We start from the raw sequence: 17,816 nt of genomic DNA, 5'->3' as shown, positions 1-17,816 counted from the left end.
ACTCCCGTTCGTTTTATGTTCGTTGCCTTTTGCAGAAACCCAAACATGAGCCAACAAGTGTAATAAGATAAAAGTTTACACCCACACTGTACCTTTAAAGATGTTAAAGATAAACATACGGTGTTTAAGATAATAAGATAATGATTAGTACAAATTATTTTCACATTAAAAACACAAGAAATTGAAACAGATAACACTGAATTCAACATCTTTAATTTTCACACCACCTCTCACGATAAAAACATAAAACAATCATGGATTTTTAAATCACCTGTGTATGCGCTTCATTTACACTGACACCTTGCTGGCAGTTCTCGAATGTAGTATTTACGATATTTTCATTTTATAAAAATTATAAAAATTTCTGGACATATGTACACAAATATACTGTCAGTATGTACACACATAGAAAACACTCAGCTCTATCAGTCCATTACTCTTCAAGACGAGAGCTAGCCCTGCTAGCTGTTTGTACGGACACTCTCTCACGCACACACACACACAGAGACACACACACACACTCTCTCACGCAGACCTTGTTTGACACAAGCATCTTTAGCTTCAGAGCTGGCAATAATCTACTCAAAGTCCCAAAAAACATTAACTCATCTTAAAAAAGTTTATCAAGGATGTTTGAGCGAATCGCCTTCAACACTTCCACACATCCAAGCCTCCGTTTGGTTTCTGCTGGCCACTAAGCAGAAAAAAACTAAAATGAGAAACTGAGTTGAATGCCTTGCATAAAGGCACCTTGGCAGACGTTTTTGAATTGGTCCTGGTTTTGAACCATCACTCTTCCAATCACAAACTGCTCTGGCACTCAGCACAAGAAGGACCTCGTTTTGGCCTTTTGTCCCTTTGCCCACGCGGCTGAAGAGGAGCAGGGCACTTTGGGTGATTTTTAAAACTCCTTACTGTCCCTGAACAGGTCGATGCGCAGGACGAGCTCTTTGAAAGAAGGACGCAAGCAGGGGTCGTTGTCCCAGCACTCCTCCATGACCTCATGTATCTGTGAGACGAGGCAGAGGAAGACCGACAACACGATTAGTAAAGAATTCATGATCACACTGTGGAAACCAGGGAAACTTACTGCCGGCTTTGTAGTCAGACAAACGACGTGAACTAAATCTGCTACTTTAATTGAAATTGATATCTTTTATTTTAAAATATATCAATTATATTGTAGAATAGTTACGATGAAATACTACTAAATGGAAGCACGGGTAAACAATGTGTTGGAAGATATGTAACGTGTGTGTGTCCCTTCAGAATGAAATCAGCCGCAAATGTCCGTACCTCTGTGGGACATCCCAGGGGTTGGGGCAGCCTGCTGCCGGATTTAAGGAGTTCATTGAGGTGATAGACGATCATCTGTCCCTGCTTATCGTTCCCCATCATCGACATGAACACCTGAGGAGGAGAATGACGGCGGCCAAGACAAAGACAGATTAGTGGCTGAAGGGTCTGAATCTTGTGCTCAATTAATTTGTTCAGTGAAAGTTTACAACATGTTTAAACGTGTGTCATTGACATTTAAAACTGCTTTCCAGATAAACTGTCATATCTGTCTCTACATTGCATTGACATGATAGAACAAGTTGAGAAGCAAACAGGCAGTGAGAGGAGAGAGGAGGCTGACGTACAAATTAAGATTGGTTTGATTAAATGGGATCAAACTGGAGCCGAGGTATGCTGCACTTATTAAAGATTGGATGCTGCGACTTTTTTCAACTCCTTTCTTTTTTCTCACAGTTGATAACTAAATTCCTCTGAATCTGTTTTGTATTAACATTCAGCCATTTTCATCCCATTTTCTACACTTAGGTCACATAAACAGTGAACCTGAGTTAAGCTGAACACACAGTGAGTAAACTTACTGCAGGTGGGCTGCAGATCTTGTCGCTGCGGGTGAAGAGCTCGTAAAGTACAACTCCGAAGCTCCACACGTCTGACGCCACAGAGAACTTGCTCTCAGTCAGTGACTCAGGAGCATACCTGTAAAATACTGTCAGTGAATTCAGGGGTCGACTTAACAGGACGTATCACAGTTTGGATTCCACAGCAAAGTCAATTGGAAACAGGATTTGATCAACAACAACTTCTTAACAGGAATTTCTAGTCACAGATTATTGGTTAGCTACAGTTACTGAAGTATCATGAGGATGTTCCAGATTTCTTTGTGAGGGAGAACAAAACATCACACAGAGCAGTAGAAAAACAACAGACATATCTGCTCAGCAGTCTGACCAGAATATGGGGCTCTCTCCCGGCTCTTTGACCATGTAGTACTCTTTATCCTGAGGCAGAACTTTGGTGAGGCCGAAATCTCCAATCTTCACCCTGAGCTCACTCTCCACGAGGATGTTTCTTGTTGCCAGGTCTCTGTGGATGTATCGCTTACTGGACAGGTACTCCATGCCCTGTGGAAATCCAAACCCAAATATCAAATATGCATCAGACGCTCTGGTGCTCCATCAAGCATGTTACAAAAGTGGACAGAGGGACGCACCTTGCAGATCTGAGAGGTGTAATGTACGAGCTTCTTGTGGTCGTTCCTCTCCTTGTTTTTCATGAGGTAATCGCGCAGGCTTCCGAAAGGCAGATATTCCATGATGAGACGGAGATTTCGTCGTCCTGAAGAGAGAAAAAGAAACAAACTCATTATATGAACATAACAGCTCTAAATGTTTGTACATTTTATAGCCAGATTAGTTTGATGACAAAGTTCTGTTTGATTGAATGTGAAGATTACAATCATCTAAGTGGGGTTAAGAGTATTAAGTCGAGTAGTGAATGTGTGTACATGACTTTACAATTATGGTTTTAGTTATGGAAGACGCACAGGAACAGGAACAAATTCATTCAAATACCAACCACACCACGTCAACTGTACCTGCACTGTAGCAAACACCTTTATATTTAACAATGTTCTCGTGCTGCAGAGATTTCAGGATCTCAATCTCTCGCTCAAAGTCTCGTATGTGCTCTGTAGTGCTGTGCTGCAGTTTCTTCACAGCCACCACCTCTCCAGTGTTGTCCTGAAGTGGGTCATATCGACACATCTCCACACTGCCAAAGTTTCCCTGAAACACACAACCACTATCAACAAGCAGCTGGCTTATATTTCACAATGTGTTTTTTTACACAGTGAGGTTCAGAACTTTGTGAGCTTCATTTCAATTGTGTTCATGGGGAAGAGAAGAGTTGTGAAACAAATTTCAATATAGACGGAAACACATTACTATAACTGGTAAATGCCTACAATGTTAATAATCTATCAAATGATAATCCTATGATAATTCACTTATAAGACATAGATATAGACCCAGATATAAAGAATATGAAAAACCTTCATTTAATCCATATTTGCCTCAGAAACGTCATAAATGTTTGCTGGTTTTAGTTTCATCCCTTTGAGGAAATGCACGCAGGTTATGTGCATATCGACCCGTAATATTTAAGATGAAAAACCTCTAAGAAAGAATTATACTGAAAAACATTTCAAAGTTAGTCCATATATGTTTTTAGAAAGTTTTTTCTTTTTGTTGTAGTGTTTTGACTTTATAAGAAAAACCTTAAATAATAGTGATTAATTCTCTGTTCTTCCACAATAGTGGAGTTGTGATCACACAAAGCACAAGAGTTAGTTCCCACACGTCTTCCTACCTTGCCCAACTGCTGTAAGAAGATCAGGTGTCTCTCTTCAAACTGAGCTGGCTCCTGATTCTCAAAGCCCCCAGTCGACCAGGCAGAGCTCGCTGTCCTGTTAGGCAGGATGTCACTGTCCACGATCATCTCATAGTCTACACACACAAAAGAAAAAAGGCATTTTAACAACAAACTTAAAAAAATAAAATAAATATATATATATATATATTTTTGTTGTGAGAGCAGCCATGCTTCTTGTCATGTCACCTTGAAAGCTAAAACCTGCATATCTACACCTGCAGGGAGCGAAGGGACAGACACAGCTAACACAGGACACTGTTCCATCCTAACCAGCTGGGTATTGTGACACATCTCTGGTGCTGGTTGCATTGTGTAACACTAAATGCGTCTGTGAGGAAATTTAAGATTGAACACTGCTGCGACCTAAACTCCCCGTTGTGACACCATCTGGGGTATTCTGGCCGGAGGGCTGGTGATCGGTGTGCACCAACCTGGTGTGAAGAGGCTGTGGAGATCACGGATGACGGCGCGGAATGTTGGCCTGAACTCAGGCTCGTAGTCCATGCAGTTTGTAATCAGATTAGCCAGTTCAGTCCACTTTGGTGCGGGAAGGTGGTCGTGGTCCTCGTAGAACAGGGTTTTCTGCGAGACAAACACAGGCTCTTAATGTGCAGATTCTAAATACATAGATCGAGCTGAAAAACAACATTTAGATTTTATATGTAAGTAAAATGACACATTTTGCTGCTAAACAGTTGTTTACTAACCTTGGAGTTGTCAAGTGTTGCTAAAGGTTTCTCCCCACCACTGCAGATCTCCCATAGTGTTGTGCCAAAGCTCCACTTGTCTGCAGCCAGGCTCAGGTTGGTAGGGTCCTCGATACACTCAGGGGGAACCCAGGGGATCCTCTCGATCAAGACTGATCACAAATACATTTAGATTTTTTGCATTAATTGAATGTGTTCCTGTATTCTATCATATTGAGCAACAAAAAAATAAAAACTATTTTTGAAAAACATCTTCCATCATCTGTTTTTCCATATTTTCAACATACCAGTGTTTTACAGTTTACCACACACACAATGAAGGAATGAAAGTTTGAAGATGACACTTTCTCCCTGGACTCACACTCTTCTTAAATAGGTTCTTACTGCCCCCTGTTGGTTAAAGAAGTGTATCCCACTGAAGCAGAGAAAAGACTCACTTTCTTTGGGTAGGACAGTGATGCTGATGCCAGGATCACTCAGTTTGATAAAAGGGGCGTTTCCAGCCCTCCGGTCCTCCTCTCTGATCAGGTGAACATTTTTAGCGCACACGTTCCCATGGACAAGTTGCTTTTCTTCCTGCAGGTACAGAAAAGGAGAGATATATCAGTCGCTTATCTTTATTTGTCAGTTTTTATTTCAATTTCTGTACCGAATCTAACATGTTTACATTTGAAGCATTGCAACTTTGTGAATAATGTGTAAATGCATCAAATCAGACACTACACGTACCAGGAAGTTCATGGCCCAGGCCAGCTGCTTTGCCACTTCAAGCTTCCACAGGATGTTTATAGAATTCTTGTTCTTCTTCAAGTAGGTGTCCATGGAGCCAAACTTCCCATACTCCTGCACCATGATGTCTGGAAGAAAGTCATTTTTTTTCTTGTGAGAAATTAAACATCATCTCAATAACTTGCAATCCACAACCCAAGTTTTACACATATTATTTAAATAAACTTTCATGTTATTATTCTTTGCAGAAGGTGTTAAACACGAGCACAGAAACAGAAGTGTCACTCAGTAAAATGTTTTCTGGCATTAAATCCCATGTATCTATATGTTTATTCCAGATAACACTACTGTTATTTCAGTACAACTTCTGAAAAATGCAGGCGTGCTGGAGAGGTGTGTGAGAATATCCCCCAAACCTCAGGTTCACAGAAGTAGAGCATGGTAGACTTATCATTACATCATAATGACACACACTCACAATGATCTTCAATGAAAGGCAAACTGTGTGGACCTTCTAGGATAAACTGTATCCTTGTGTTATGACAACTGGAGAGAGACGGGTCGTACATCTCTCTAAAGCAAACTTACTCTCTTCTCCACAGACACACACGCCGTAGTTAAAGATCAGGTGCTTGTGGGACAACTGACTCATCATGCTGGCAGCTTCAAAGAAAGACTTTAGGACAAGACAAAGATAGAAAACATTATTTATGTCAGAAGTAGGCTTCACTCTATGTGCTTGACCTCCACAAAACTAACATCAATGGAAAATGACGAATTTAGATTAGTTTCTAATTCTAGCCATCGCTTATTAAGAGTTTGTAGTAACTAACAAAAGAGGCAGTGCTGCTTCTATAGTTACAGATATGATGACAAGGTGTTAGCCTACGGTAGCATGAAGGATACACTGCAGTTGTAACATTCACTGTTGTTTACTTTGTGTCATCACCAATAACCAATTAGTGGCTGTAAAAATCAAAGCGTGTCTCTGTATATAAGAGTTTTTGCACGGTGTGGAAGCCACACACCTCAGAGTAATTCCTCTGGGCCTGGTCCAGCACTTTCATGACAACTTCTGTTTGGTGCACTTGTCCATAGTCCGTCAGCTCCTTGAGGACTCCTTTGAAGATCTTCGTAAATGTCCCTTGACCAAGACTCTCCATCTGACAGGAGGGTCATTGTTGCAGGTTCAATTTGAAAATCATTAACATTAAATTCCAACAATTAACAGGTGATTGTCATCATTAATTCAAAGCTTGAATTTTGGACGAAATGCTGACACTGTACAGAGCTGAATTAAAGAAGTACTGCCACACAAAGCATCAGTCCAGAACACAGATGAGGAAATAGACATTATTTTAAGGGTCCTGAAAATGCAAAAACAAAACTTACAAATTCCAGATCTTCTTTCCTGATCTTGTGAAACACCATTTGATTGATGTTGTGTCGATGTAGTGATGGAGACAGAGGCACTTCTGAGCCCTTGTTGCTCCTGCACACAAGCAGGCAGGACTTTTCTGATGATGGAAAAAAACCCAATATGAAATGAAACTAGTCGAGCGATGAAACTTAACTGACAGAGAAACGTGATAAATTATGGTGTGAGCCAGAGTGGCATTGAAGGCCCACTCCTACACTGCCTCTGATTGGTTTAGATTTTGAGGAAGGAAGAGTGATGATTGGTCAAGGTTGTATTATCTGTACCTTTGGCTTTAGGTGGACAGCACTTGCTGAACTGGAAAATGACACTGTCTGAGCGCACAGTTTCCTTTTGGTAACAGCTGAGTAGTTCCTGAAGGCTACCGAAGTTTCTTTTGGCTCCGCTGAGGTTGAACTCCCTACTGGCAGACTTGGTTATCTGGCAGTGCTTGTATTCCACAGTGTTGAACACCTGAAGCACATAAAGAGGAGGGAAGACAGTAAAAACTGATGTAATTTGAGTTTTCAGATTCAGTGAATCATTGGTTAGTTAACAAATATCAGAAGAACTCTGGAAACAGGAACTGGGATCAGGTTTCAATTCAGGTTTCAATTCTAAAATTAAAAAAGAGGGGTATTAAATGATGAACGACATTTGTCTAAAGTTTGAATTAAGCTTCAGAGCAATAATAGCACCAGATCAAAAAATAAAATAAAAAACTCAGGCTGCCGTGTTGGTTGTGACCTGCTGCTACGTCACAAGTGACAAGATGAATTATAAACCTGGGAGATAAGCATGCCTCACCCAGGGGATAAAGTTTGTTGACAATTTTCGTATCTTTTGGACGTGCAAAGGCTTCAAACCTGATCTGCTTCATCCAAACTTGACTAGATCCAGACTACTCTGTGCCAAACGACATCATGCTTATAAAATGCCATAACTAAACAAGAACGTGTGGATAAGTGTGAAGGACAGTGCAAACACACACAGATCATCAGCATGTCTCTCTCCCAGCTCAAACCATCCTCTGCTCCACATCATCTAAAGGAGTCATAGGATGATTCCGTCCCGATCGATGACCCCCCCCCCAACAAACACTCACCAATTCAGGATGTTCAATGTGTTTCCCACAGGTTGGGGTGGCGGTGTGTGATGTAATTTGGAGTGGAAGAGTGTGTCCATGGTTGTTTACTGCCCCTTAGGCCATCTAGTACCAGCCTCAGTAACTTTAAATCTGACAGTGTTCAGCCACAGCCAGTCTCATTGTAAGGTTTCTAGTTGACACCTGACTGAAGAGCAGTACTGGTGCAGCAACACTGGCAGAGAGACAAAGAGACTTGTCCTCCAAACTCTACTTTTTATCAGTCAGACAAAACAGGAGAGGAGGAGGGACTGCAGCTATTTTCTCTACACAACATGTGACATAATGACATTGACTTGGGTGAATTAACATCATTGTTTGTGCAAGAAATCTGAGCTGATCTCATGTAATACCACAGATATGACAGATTTGGAGCCTGCAAATTTACTCGATGCCTTTTAATTCACCCGGTATGTAAATTAAGCCACTCATCACAGTCTAGTAGTAAAAATAACAGCAGGCTCAAGTTCACTGTTTTTATGATGCCAACTTAATTTTAACAAAGATTAAGGATAATTTTTTGAATGAGGTGGAAAGGATTTAGTTTTGGTGAAGTGTGCCGGCTACCACACAGGAGTGTTACCAACCTCAACAGGAAAAGTCAGGAAATACTTGTTGAATTCTTTAGGGCTACATCTCAAAATGTAAAGGCCCCGCTTGTTTCCACACTTCTGAAGTCGGCTGATGGCAAACTCCATTCTGCAAAACAACAACAAACAACATACAGTGTCATCACAACGGGTTATTGCCTGTATCTCATAGGATTTAAACACTAACCACCTGAGAAAAGCTTGTACATTTTGGCCACTTTTTTGAAAGCACTTTAGAAGGAACACCTGATTATTTGTGCAATTGGCAATTTTTTTTGATCAGCAACCAATGCAGCAGTGCAATTTATAAAATCAGGCAGATAAAGGTCAGGAGCGTCAGTTAATGTTCACATCAAACACAAGAATATCGGGAAAAATATGAAGTCAGTGACCGTCGCATCACTGTTGGTGCCACACAGGCTGGTTTAAATATATTTCTGAAACTGCGGATGTCATTGGTTTTTCGCTGCCCAACAGACTGAGTTGGTTCAGGATGTTGTGAAAAATGGAACGAATCTGTGGCAGTTCTGCAAATTTTTGATGAAATGAGTCAGAATGGCCAGATTGGGTGGAGCTGACAGAAAAGCTGCAGAAACTCAGATAACCACTCTTCACAACTGTGGTGAGCAGTGTGGACACAAATAAGGAGGATTCGTCTATTAGCTTGACACTTGCACTACAGATTAGCATAATAAGTAATTTCAATAACAAAAGGTTGAGATATGGCTATGTGGGTTGCATTCAAATAATTATTTCTTTCTTTTTACTCACTTTATATTGAATAAAAGATTAGATGTTTTTTACTTACGAAATCGAGCCATGGCAGTGAGACACGATGGCCTCCACAAGCCTCGGAGGTGCCACTTCTTTACAAAGGTAGTGATGCGCGTCTGCGGTCAGCCGATAGTAGCCGTCAATGAGGGACACAAAGGAGAGCGCTTCAGATAAACTGGGAAACTCCAGCTCCTGAAATGTATGAAAAACCACATAGGAGGATTCTGTCAGACACGATGGTGCAAAATAAAAACCCCTGATATCATATCATAGTTTTCTTCAAACAGTAGACAGTTGTAGGTTTAACCAGGGAAATTACCATATTCTTTCCATCTTGTTTGTTGATGGTGACCACCCGACCCTCTGTAGCGCCCTCCTTGCTGGCCAGTTTGATGCTGATGTCAGTGACATCTTGAAAATCACAAAAGGTCTGCATTTCCTGGACAGACAGTGAAAGACAAACTTAACACTGTGTTTTTATTAATTAAGCCCAACACTTCATCTTCAAAACAAGTATTTTCCTGTCGCCACAGATATTAGCTGATATCAAGTATAACTTCAGAACTCCACTGACATCCAAAAACCTTTTAGATAATAATGACCAACCTCATCAGAATCTTTCAACTTCTCTTGACACCACTGGACGCCAGTGTCTGCTGCCACCAGGATGAGGACCTGTCCCTTCTTAAGCTCTCTGACCTGGAAGGTCTCTGTGTAGAAGCCCTTCTCCAGGGACTCCATGCTGATGAGGTACTTAAGCTTGAGATCACGGGCTGTGGTCCGGCACTGACTGAACTGCTGAATGAAGCGCTTGAAACGAAAGCGGATTCGCTTACGTGTAAGGAAGTTGTAGTCCTGGATCTGAGCTCTCATGTCCTTTGGCAAGAAGGACTTATAGCTGGAAGAGATTCAAAAAGATTTTTGTTATGAGCATCGAACAAGATGACCTAAGGAACAAACAAAACAGGAAAAATAAGTGCTTATATTCCTCAAAGTAAAGTATCAAAAAGTATTGTATTGGCAACAGTGATAATTAGAATTTCAATTGGCACCATTGCATCAGTCTGCGCTTGGCAACTAATGATTTCATCTCTGATCAAAAGCCGCCTTTGTTTTTCACATGTACCTTGTAGTGTGATAAATTTCCAGCGGCGACATCTGTCTTTCCTTGGCTGTCCTTGTCATATCCAGTACAGCCATGCCGAGGCACTCTTCCTGAGTCTCATGGGAGTTAGGGATCTTCACCGAGCCATTCACAAAGTCATTCCTCCACTGCACAGAGACGATGAGAGCAACACATTGGCATCAGCACTCAGGTGTGTGTGGACTGGTTGGAGCAGTCACTTGTATTACGTTGTCATGCACGCAAGTAGGATGTGTGCACAACCTTGTGCTCATATGAAATACCACTCAGATTTGGGCAATGTTTCCCGAGGTTATTTGATTCTTGATAAACTTCTAAATAAAGTCTGGTGTCGATGATAAACTTAAGTAATTGTGCATTCAGGCTGCTTTCTGTTAACACAAATGGAAACTGCACAATTAAGTTTCACGATAAATATGAAGTATATATACATATTTTATATTGATGAACTCTTAAAAGCACGGTATTCTTAGTGGAAATCAAAGGACTATATATATGACAATAAACGTTTTGAACTTGTCACAATCACAATAAAAGATAAATGTCTGCTAAGAGATAAGTTTCATAAAACATGAATCGTTGTCAGTCACAGGAACAAACTTTGTTTTCATGTTCCCCTGCAGGTCCGTGTGGCACTGATGGTACTGATGACGGCTCACAACAAATGACCAATGAATGAGCTCCCTGACATTTCATTTGACATCATGGTTACAGCTCTTGTTTTTATTGTAATACATCAGTAGGAACACTAAGCAGATCACAACTACATGGTAACATGAGCGCTTTTATTTTCTTTCTGAAGCTGAAGGTTTGCTCCCTTATCCCCAAGAAAAATATTTTCAAAGATTTAAAAGTGCTGGGGAGATAAACTGGCACTGGTACCTGGCAACAAAAAAAAGGAACTTGGGAAAGCTAAGCAGTTCAACCAGTATAATAAGCTAACCACCTATGCTTGGAATAATTCAACCAGTGCTGCAGTAACAGCTAAGCAGTAAGGGAGGGTCAGGAAAGGATAACTACAGCTAATAATGTGAGAAATGTAGGAGAGGAGGAGGACAGCAGCCATCATGCTGCTGTGACAGAGCCAGCTAGGGAAGAAGCAACAGGTGGGATTGACAGCAGGAACAGAGGCTGAGCAGGATAAAGCTCTTCATACACAGATTATAATATTCTATATATGATATATTACCCACCACCTTTTCCAGCCACCACCACAAATTGAATTAAATTCTGTGGGAAACACTGCTTCCACCTACAAGTCACAATAGCCGTTCCTTATCACAAACCCAGAGACTCTGCTCTAGATTACACAGTGAGGAATTCAACATCACCAGAACACAACATCCAAACAGCTGTCTGGAGCGAATGTGAGCATGTGTACTGGCTCAATGGCTGCAAACACACAATGTGCTACACCCTTCTCCCCTTCAGGCTTTTCCTCTGAGACGCTGGGGCAGATTCCACAGGCATAATTCCACATAATCCTTTAGTTCACTCAGATGCCACACAGAGCATTTTGTTCCTCCTGTCCTACACAGATAGACCTGCTGAGTAATCCTTGGGCAAATTATTGCTCCATGTGGACCCATGTCATCCCTAATGACAACTATCATGGCTGCTAAACAACCATGCTTAAGATCTAGCACCATCCTTACTCGTTGTGAACGTTTACTACACGCAGGAAACAGTTCCAGCTGCAAGACCCATACTTCCAACCCCTGCCCTACTGGAGACTAAAGCTCATCTCATTCCCATTATGCTTGGGACAAACAGAGGAAAGATCCATCATAAATAAACTGATGCCAACATTGATTAAAGCCACACATTCCTAGTTAGTGTCTATAAATATAAAACAGCCAACAATGGTGAGGGGGATGCTTACTGACATGTCCAAGGCCTTTGATATGGTGGACCATGCCCAGCTGCTGCAACATTTGGCCATCAACTTGGTCAGAGGTTACTTCTGGAATCCCCCCAAGGAGGCGTTATGAAAATGAAATCCTGGTAATAACCACTACCAAGTAATAAGGGTTTCACCTGGGACACTCAAATTGAACCCGGGGTAGAAACAGTTTGTCTATTTTCTGAATCTGTCTACCATGCAAGGACCTTGTCACTGTCCATACTACTGTGTTGTGGCCATTTGGTTTAGAGTGAAGCTGCCTCCCACCACTGTTAATCCCTTCTCTTCCTTGTAGGGGGGACCAATGGTTTTGTTGTAAACAGGCTATGATCTGTCAAACCTTTGCTACAGAAAAAAGCCTTGAAATGAACCAGAGGACACATGTTGGTGCCACTTACTCACATAGAATGCTCTTTTGTTTACCACTAAAGATGGAAAACCTTCTCAGATTTCCTATCCATTCAACATGAAAGAATTAAAAGGACCAGTTTTACAGTTTACATCCTTCTTTCTTTATCAGCTTCCCTGTGCAATGTTTCAAAAAATAATTTGATGTGACCTAACCAGCAGGCTAACAAACCGTTATCACTGCACGTCTGTCGATGATGTGAGCTACATGTTCTCTAATGTACAATACTTGTCTGCAAGGCAACATATAAACATAAACTGATCAGCATATAAAGCACTCATTTCCAACCAGTACACGTTATAAAAAAAGGATAGCTGTGTACTGAGGCGCCTACCTGAGAGAAGAGGTATGACATTACAAAGTCATCAAGCACAGGGCTTTCTGACCCCTTGGCAACACCATACCGATATGCTCGGGATGCCCCACCACTGTACCAGCCAGGGAAGTAGTACCTGTGGAATATGGTAATGAAGAAAATGCATTAAATCCCAAGGATATCATCATTTTAAATATGGAAAAGATGCTAATGAGACAACACAGAGGAAAAATTACCTTATTCTGAAAAACACATCTTCCGAGGCCGATTCGTCGAGCTGAAAGATGTGGTTGGGTGAAAACCACAAGCAGTCCCTCTCCCTGTAGAGACCGAACAGGCTGCAGTACAGAGGTGAAATACCTAAAGCAGATTAAGAATGAGAGACCATTTTTTTTACTTACATATTTGATTATATACCATGTTCTTTAAACAGTACATCTCCTCTTTACTGTGTGTTACTACATTTTCTTTGTTTATTCGTATAAATCTAACTATGAATAAAATAATATCTGTCTGTATTTGGATTTTCACAATACTGCTCATCTGATCAACTTCAAACCTGGCAGCTGTATTTCTGACAACTAGAGGAAATGAGAGTGTCAACTTATTTGGATGACAAAAGATATTACTTTGCTTTACTTTAACCTGCACCTCCTGCTGGGGACCTTTTAATTATTTCCCTAATGACATTTGAATAGATCATATTCCAGCTTCAAGGGTCCCTGCACAAGTTGTGTTAATTCAGGGGCAGATCTTTCTCCACAGCACACATTAGAAAACAAACAGTTTCAAGTATCCACACAGGTGAACAGAAGGTCAATGAAGAATATGTAAAATGTCAGCTGTGTTTGGTTTATCATCAAACACATAACAATTCCAACAACATGCAGGTTAGTCCTGGCTCTGCTCTGTGTATTAGTTGCATCACACTTATATTGACTCTTAAAATTTGCAAAAAAATAAAAAAACACAGAGCAAAGCAAAGCTGCCATATTTACACAAATACTTCAACAAAGTAGAGAAAGTTCGACAGACTGTAAACAAAGCCTGGAGATGACTGAACAACCCAACGATTTTTCCACTGATAGGTTCTCACTGTGGCCTCTTGATAACCTTATCTTGGGACTTATGCCCCGAGTTACATAAAACACATGAATGGGGGTGCTTCACGCAGGCTGAGTACTCACTGCATGCCTTGGCTGCGTCTATACACAGCTCTTCAGCCACATAGTCCCCTGGTGGGTAGCTGAGTAAGCAGTCAACCCCTCCCTGGCTGCTGTGGTAGAAATGAAGCCTCAGAACAGCAGCGGCCGGTCTTGAATCTGGAGAATCCCGGTGGGCGTTCCCGTTTTGGTGCACCACAGGGAATGTCTCGGTCACAGTGTCCATGGCGAGCAGGGAGGCCATCAACAACACGCATTGAACCTACAATCAGTTAAATGCAAAATGTCAGCAGGACTCATGATGAGTTATTTTTCTTAGTGAAGTGGGATGTAGTTAATATCATGATCAAGAAACATGGTCTCCACTGTTATCAAAATTGAAGTGTTACATAAAGCTGCAGTACAGAGGAACCATTGTTTGCAAACGGTTATAAAATCTGTAAATCTAATTCAAAAATAGGTTACTTGCAGTGAGGGGTCTTAAACACATTTTTCACTGTAAAGACAATATTTAAATTTTCACATTTCAGCATGAGATATTCAATGCCAAATTAGTGTGTAATTTTCTCATTCATTAATTATGATGAATACATGCAAACATAAAAATCTCAGTGGAAGATGTAAACATTTTGGACTCAGCAGAGGCTAAGCAGAATATTTCCAACCCCTATTTCTGCAGCTTCTCTTTATCTAAGCCCTACGCAACATGAGAGGGAGGCGTTCCCAACTAATCTAAGTAAAAATAATACATTGTCAATAAGTAAAATCTGACAAGACACAGGTACTTCAGCACACGTCCCAGCGTCATGGCAGAATGACATAAACGTGTTCATGTGTCATGTTTTTAACTTGAGGGGGCTGATGAAGAATCTCGTCGGTAGCTGTGTTTTATATTCATACTTCATTTTAAATGAGTCCATAGATTTCTCTCTTTATTGTGACATCAGGTTCAGAAACACCCATCCACCCAGACTCACAGCTGCAAAACATCGAAACACAAAAAAGACTTGAGGGGTGAATGAGCTCATTTTGAATGATCTATCATTTAAAGGAGAATATCCAGTGACGTCGCAGGAGAGAAAAAAATCAGAAGATTGTGCAATAATATCGATTATTATATATTATATTCCGTTTATTATTAAACACCACACTAAACATCGCATTGATATTTGATGTAATGACATTTATCACTGAAAAAGAAGAAAGAGCATATGGAACCTTTGTCATTACTGAACTTCCCTGTTCTTCTGCAAAACACTTCTCATCTCTGTAAAATGATATAGATATAATAAATAAGAGATATTTCAGATTTTCAGTGGCATCGATTATATCCACGACTGTATGTTACATGACCTACTTTCTCAAAAATGATAACACAACACCTGATGAATCTAAGCGGACGATTTACTCAGTGAACAAAATGTAAAAACCAGTTTTATATTGTGTCAGATGTCTGTTGTTGTCCAGTTAAACCAGATGTTTCTATGCAGAGTAGCTAAAACCCACATCGTCCATTTAGATCCAGACAAATATCAGGGACTTGGCCGCAGAACATGAAACTCATCCAGGCCGAGATCTTGTGAGCTACCGTTAGCTATAGCTTCCATAGATTAACTTCACGCTAGCGGCTTCACACACCCACCTATGTCGGGTTCGCGTTAAGGACCATGTCAGCACATGCATTTTAACAACTTGCTCCACTCGCGGTCGAGTCTGAGCTCGTACGCGGTGAAAACACGAAGCCGTGGAAGCTGCGAGAGAATAACTCACGAGTTTTAAACACTTACTTTGGTGTGTGTGTGTGTGTGTGAGAGCCCAGACGTGCAGCTAGCTAGCTTGTTGCTAGCCTCCCTAAGCTAGCGCAGCGGCCAGGACGGCAGAGTTTGACAGCTGCGGCCGGACCCCGCCGCTCGGTCGCTCCCTCACAGATCACTGTTCAACGCGGCCGCCTGGGCAAGTGACAGCGTGTTCACGGTTGAAATCCACCCGGGGGAGCATCGTACTCATGCCCATGTCGCACTCAGCCCACCGGCCTGCTGCACTAGCGGCCCCCGGTCAGCCCAGCGTCACCCATCTCTCCCTCCGGAGGAACTTCAGCAGTCTATCTTGTCAATCTCGAACTTCGGCTAACGTTAGCTTCGAGCTACGCAGCGCTCCGTTAGGAACCGACTCCTCCGATCAGGTTGAATTCATCAGCGGGAGATTTGTCTCCTGGAGCCGGGGACACGAGACTACAGCCGCGGGAACGGTTCCATTATTGTCCTGTTACATTATTAGCGACACAACTGAGGCAGAGGAGCCGCGGGTTCGAGCCCAAGTCAACAAACCAGCCTCTGATGCCGCCTTCACGTTCCACCGGAAATGTCACAATTACACACAGGGACAGAAAAAGAAAAGAGTCTGTTGTGCGTGAATCCAGAATCACGTTCTGGAGGAAGTAGTGTGTGCTGTTGTTGAATTGTGTTGCACTAATAAAACTGCAAATATCCACATTAAAGATGTGTATTTATGTTTGTTGAGGGAAACTGTGGAATTCCCTAGATTTGAAGTGATTCAACGTAAGAAAATTATTTTGATGATTTGTGAAAAGAAAATAAATTTAAAAAAAGGGATGAGCATCTGAATTGATCTTGTTATTTATAGGAAAGTAAATAAATTATATAATTGTTTCATTCATGGAATTTGTTGTGTCTTGTTTCGATATGAAATGTTCTGGATAACACTGAACCGAACAAACTAAAGGACAGTTCTTCTGAAAGATGTTGGGCTGAGGTCAGAGCAGCTGGAGAGACCATCTGTTCACCCACCTCAGCACAAGGGCATTGTTTGGTTGAAACAGGAAGTGGCCCACCCCAAAGCGTTGGGACAAAGTTGGATGTAAACTATTTTCCAAAACAACAGTTCACAACCTGGGGTTTGAAATGTTGTTGTTAGGTGGTCATGGGATTTTTCTTTTCCAGACTTGTCTCTATTGTCATCGACGTGAGGCTTTAACATCAACATGTTAACTTCCTCACCGATGTTTAGCAGGTATTGTTATAATGTTGACCATATTGAATGGTCTGTATTTATATAGAAAGGGAATTTGGTCATAAATTTAAGTATTAGACAAATAATACCATGTGGTGATAAAACCTTAAAAACCAGGGGTTGTGATTACAATTCATCCAATTATCTTTATTATTATTATTATACCACTTATTCATTATCACTTTTATTGTCATCATTATTGCTACTTGTAGGCACTACTATCATTGCTGCTATTATTAGTGTTAACATACAACAAGTAGGCCTCCATGACAGTTTTTAGTCTCTCTCTTTTCATTCTCCCCATTTGCTTCCCCACTTTTCCTCCCTCTCTGATCTCTCTCTTCTCTATCCACCCTGAGATCGGTTCTGTCTCTTGTTGACAAGTGCTTCCTTGTTTGGGTTTCTCTTTATAATAATATTGTGAGGTCTTGACCTTAGGATGTAAAGTGCTTTGAGGAAATGTATGTTGTGATTCGGTGCTGCACAAATAAGACTGAATTGAATCCAGATCCCCCTGGGCACCTTCCGTTGGAGGTTTACATACCTAATCTGGCCTGGAAATGCATCAGGATCCACCAGGAAGAGCTGGAAATCGTAGCTGGGGAGAGGGATGTCTGGAATATCCTGTTTGGCCGATGACCTCTGTGAGCCAAGCCTGGATAAGTGGAAGACACAATATCCCCTGCTACTAAAAATATTTGTGGAAAGTTTAATGCAAGTCCATTCAAAAGATAGGATTGACTGACAGACCAAAATGCCAG

General features: G+C 41.3%; 1 protein-coding gene across 2 annotated transcripts; it reads right to left on the bottom strand.

The window, feature by feature from the left end:
* Positions 1 to 196: 196 nt before the first annotated feature.
* Positions 197 to 17,700, bottom strand: jak2b (Janus kinase 2b). Of its 2 annotated transcripts, none has more exons than XM_020099297.2 (24): positions 17,600 to 17,700; positions 14,050 to 14,287; positions 13,099 to 13,222; positions 12,881 to 12,998; positions 10,217 to 10,362; positions 9,697 to 9,988; positions 9,410 to 9,529; positions 9,125 to 9,282; positions 8,314 to 8,425; positions 6,870 to 7,056; positions 6,558 to 6,682; positions 6,194 to 6,328; positions 5,754 to 5,841; positions 5,166 to 5,293; positions 4,874 to 5,012; positions 4,437 to 4,588; positions 4,161 to 4,311; positions 3,667 to 3,803; positions 2,894 to 3,083; positions 2,510 to 2,634; positions 2,248 to 2,420; positions 1,878 to 1,995; positions 1,297 to 1,410; positions 197 to 1,009 (listed from the first exon to the last, which is right to left on the bottom strand). In XM_020099297.2, the coding sequence occupies exons 2-24, from the start codon at positions 14,267 to 14,269 to the stop codon at positions 902 to 904; spliced, it is 3,360 nt and encodes a 1,119-aa protein (XP_019954856.1). In that variant the 5' UTR covers positions 14,270 to 14,287; positions 17,600 to 17,700; the 3' UTR covers positions 197 to 901. The 2 variants fall into 2 exon arrangements, with proteins under 2 accessions (XP_019954856.1, XP_019954857.1); XM_020099298.2 differs by lacking the exon at positions 17,600 to 17,700 and adding an exon at positions 15,813 to 16,392.
* Positions 17,701 to 17,816: the final 116 nt, after the last annotated feature.

Source organism: Paralichthys olivaceus, chromosome 4 (genome assembly GCF_024713975.1).
Source record: "Paralichthys olivaceus isolate ysfri-2021 chromosome 4, ASM2471397v2, whole genome shotgun sequence".
Taxonomy (NCBI): Eukaryota; Metazoa; Chordata; class Actinopteri; order Pleuronectiformes; family Paralichthyidae; genus Paralichthys; species Paralichthys olivaceus.
The sequence above is the reverse complement of the archived record's forward strand: the minus strand, read 5'-3'. Positions and strand labels throughout refer to the sequence as shown.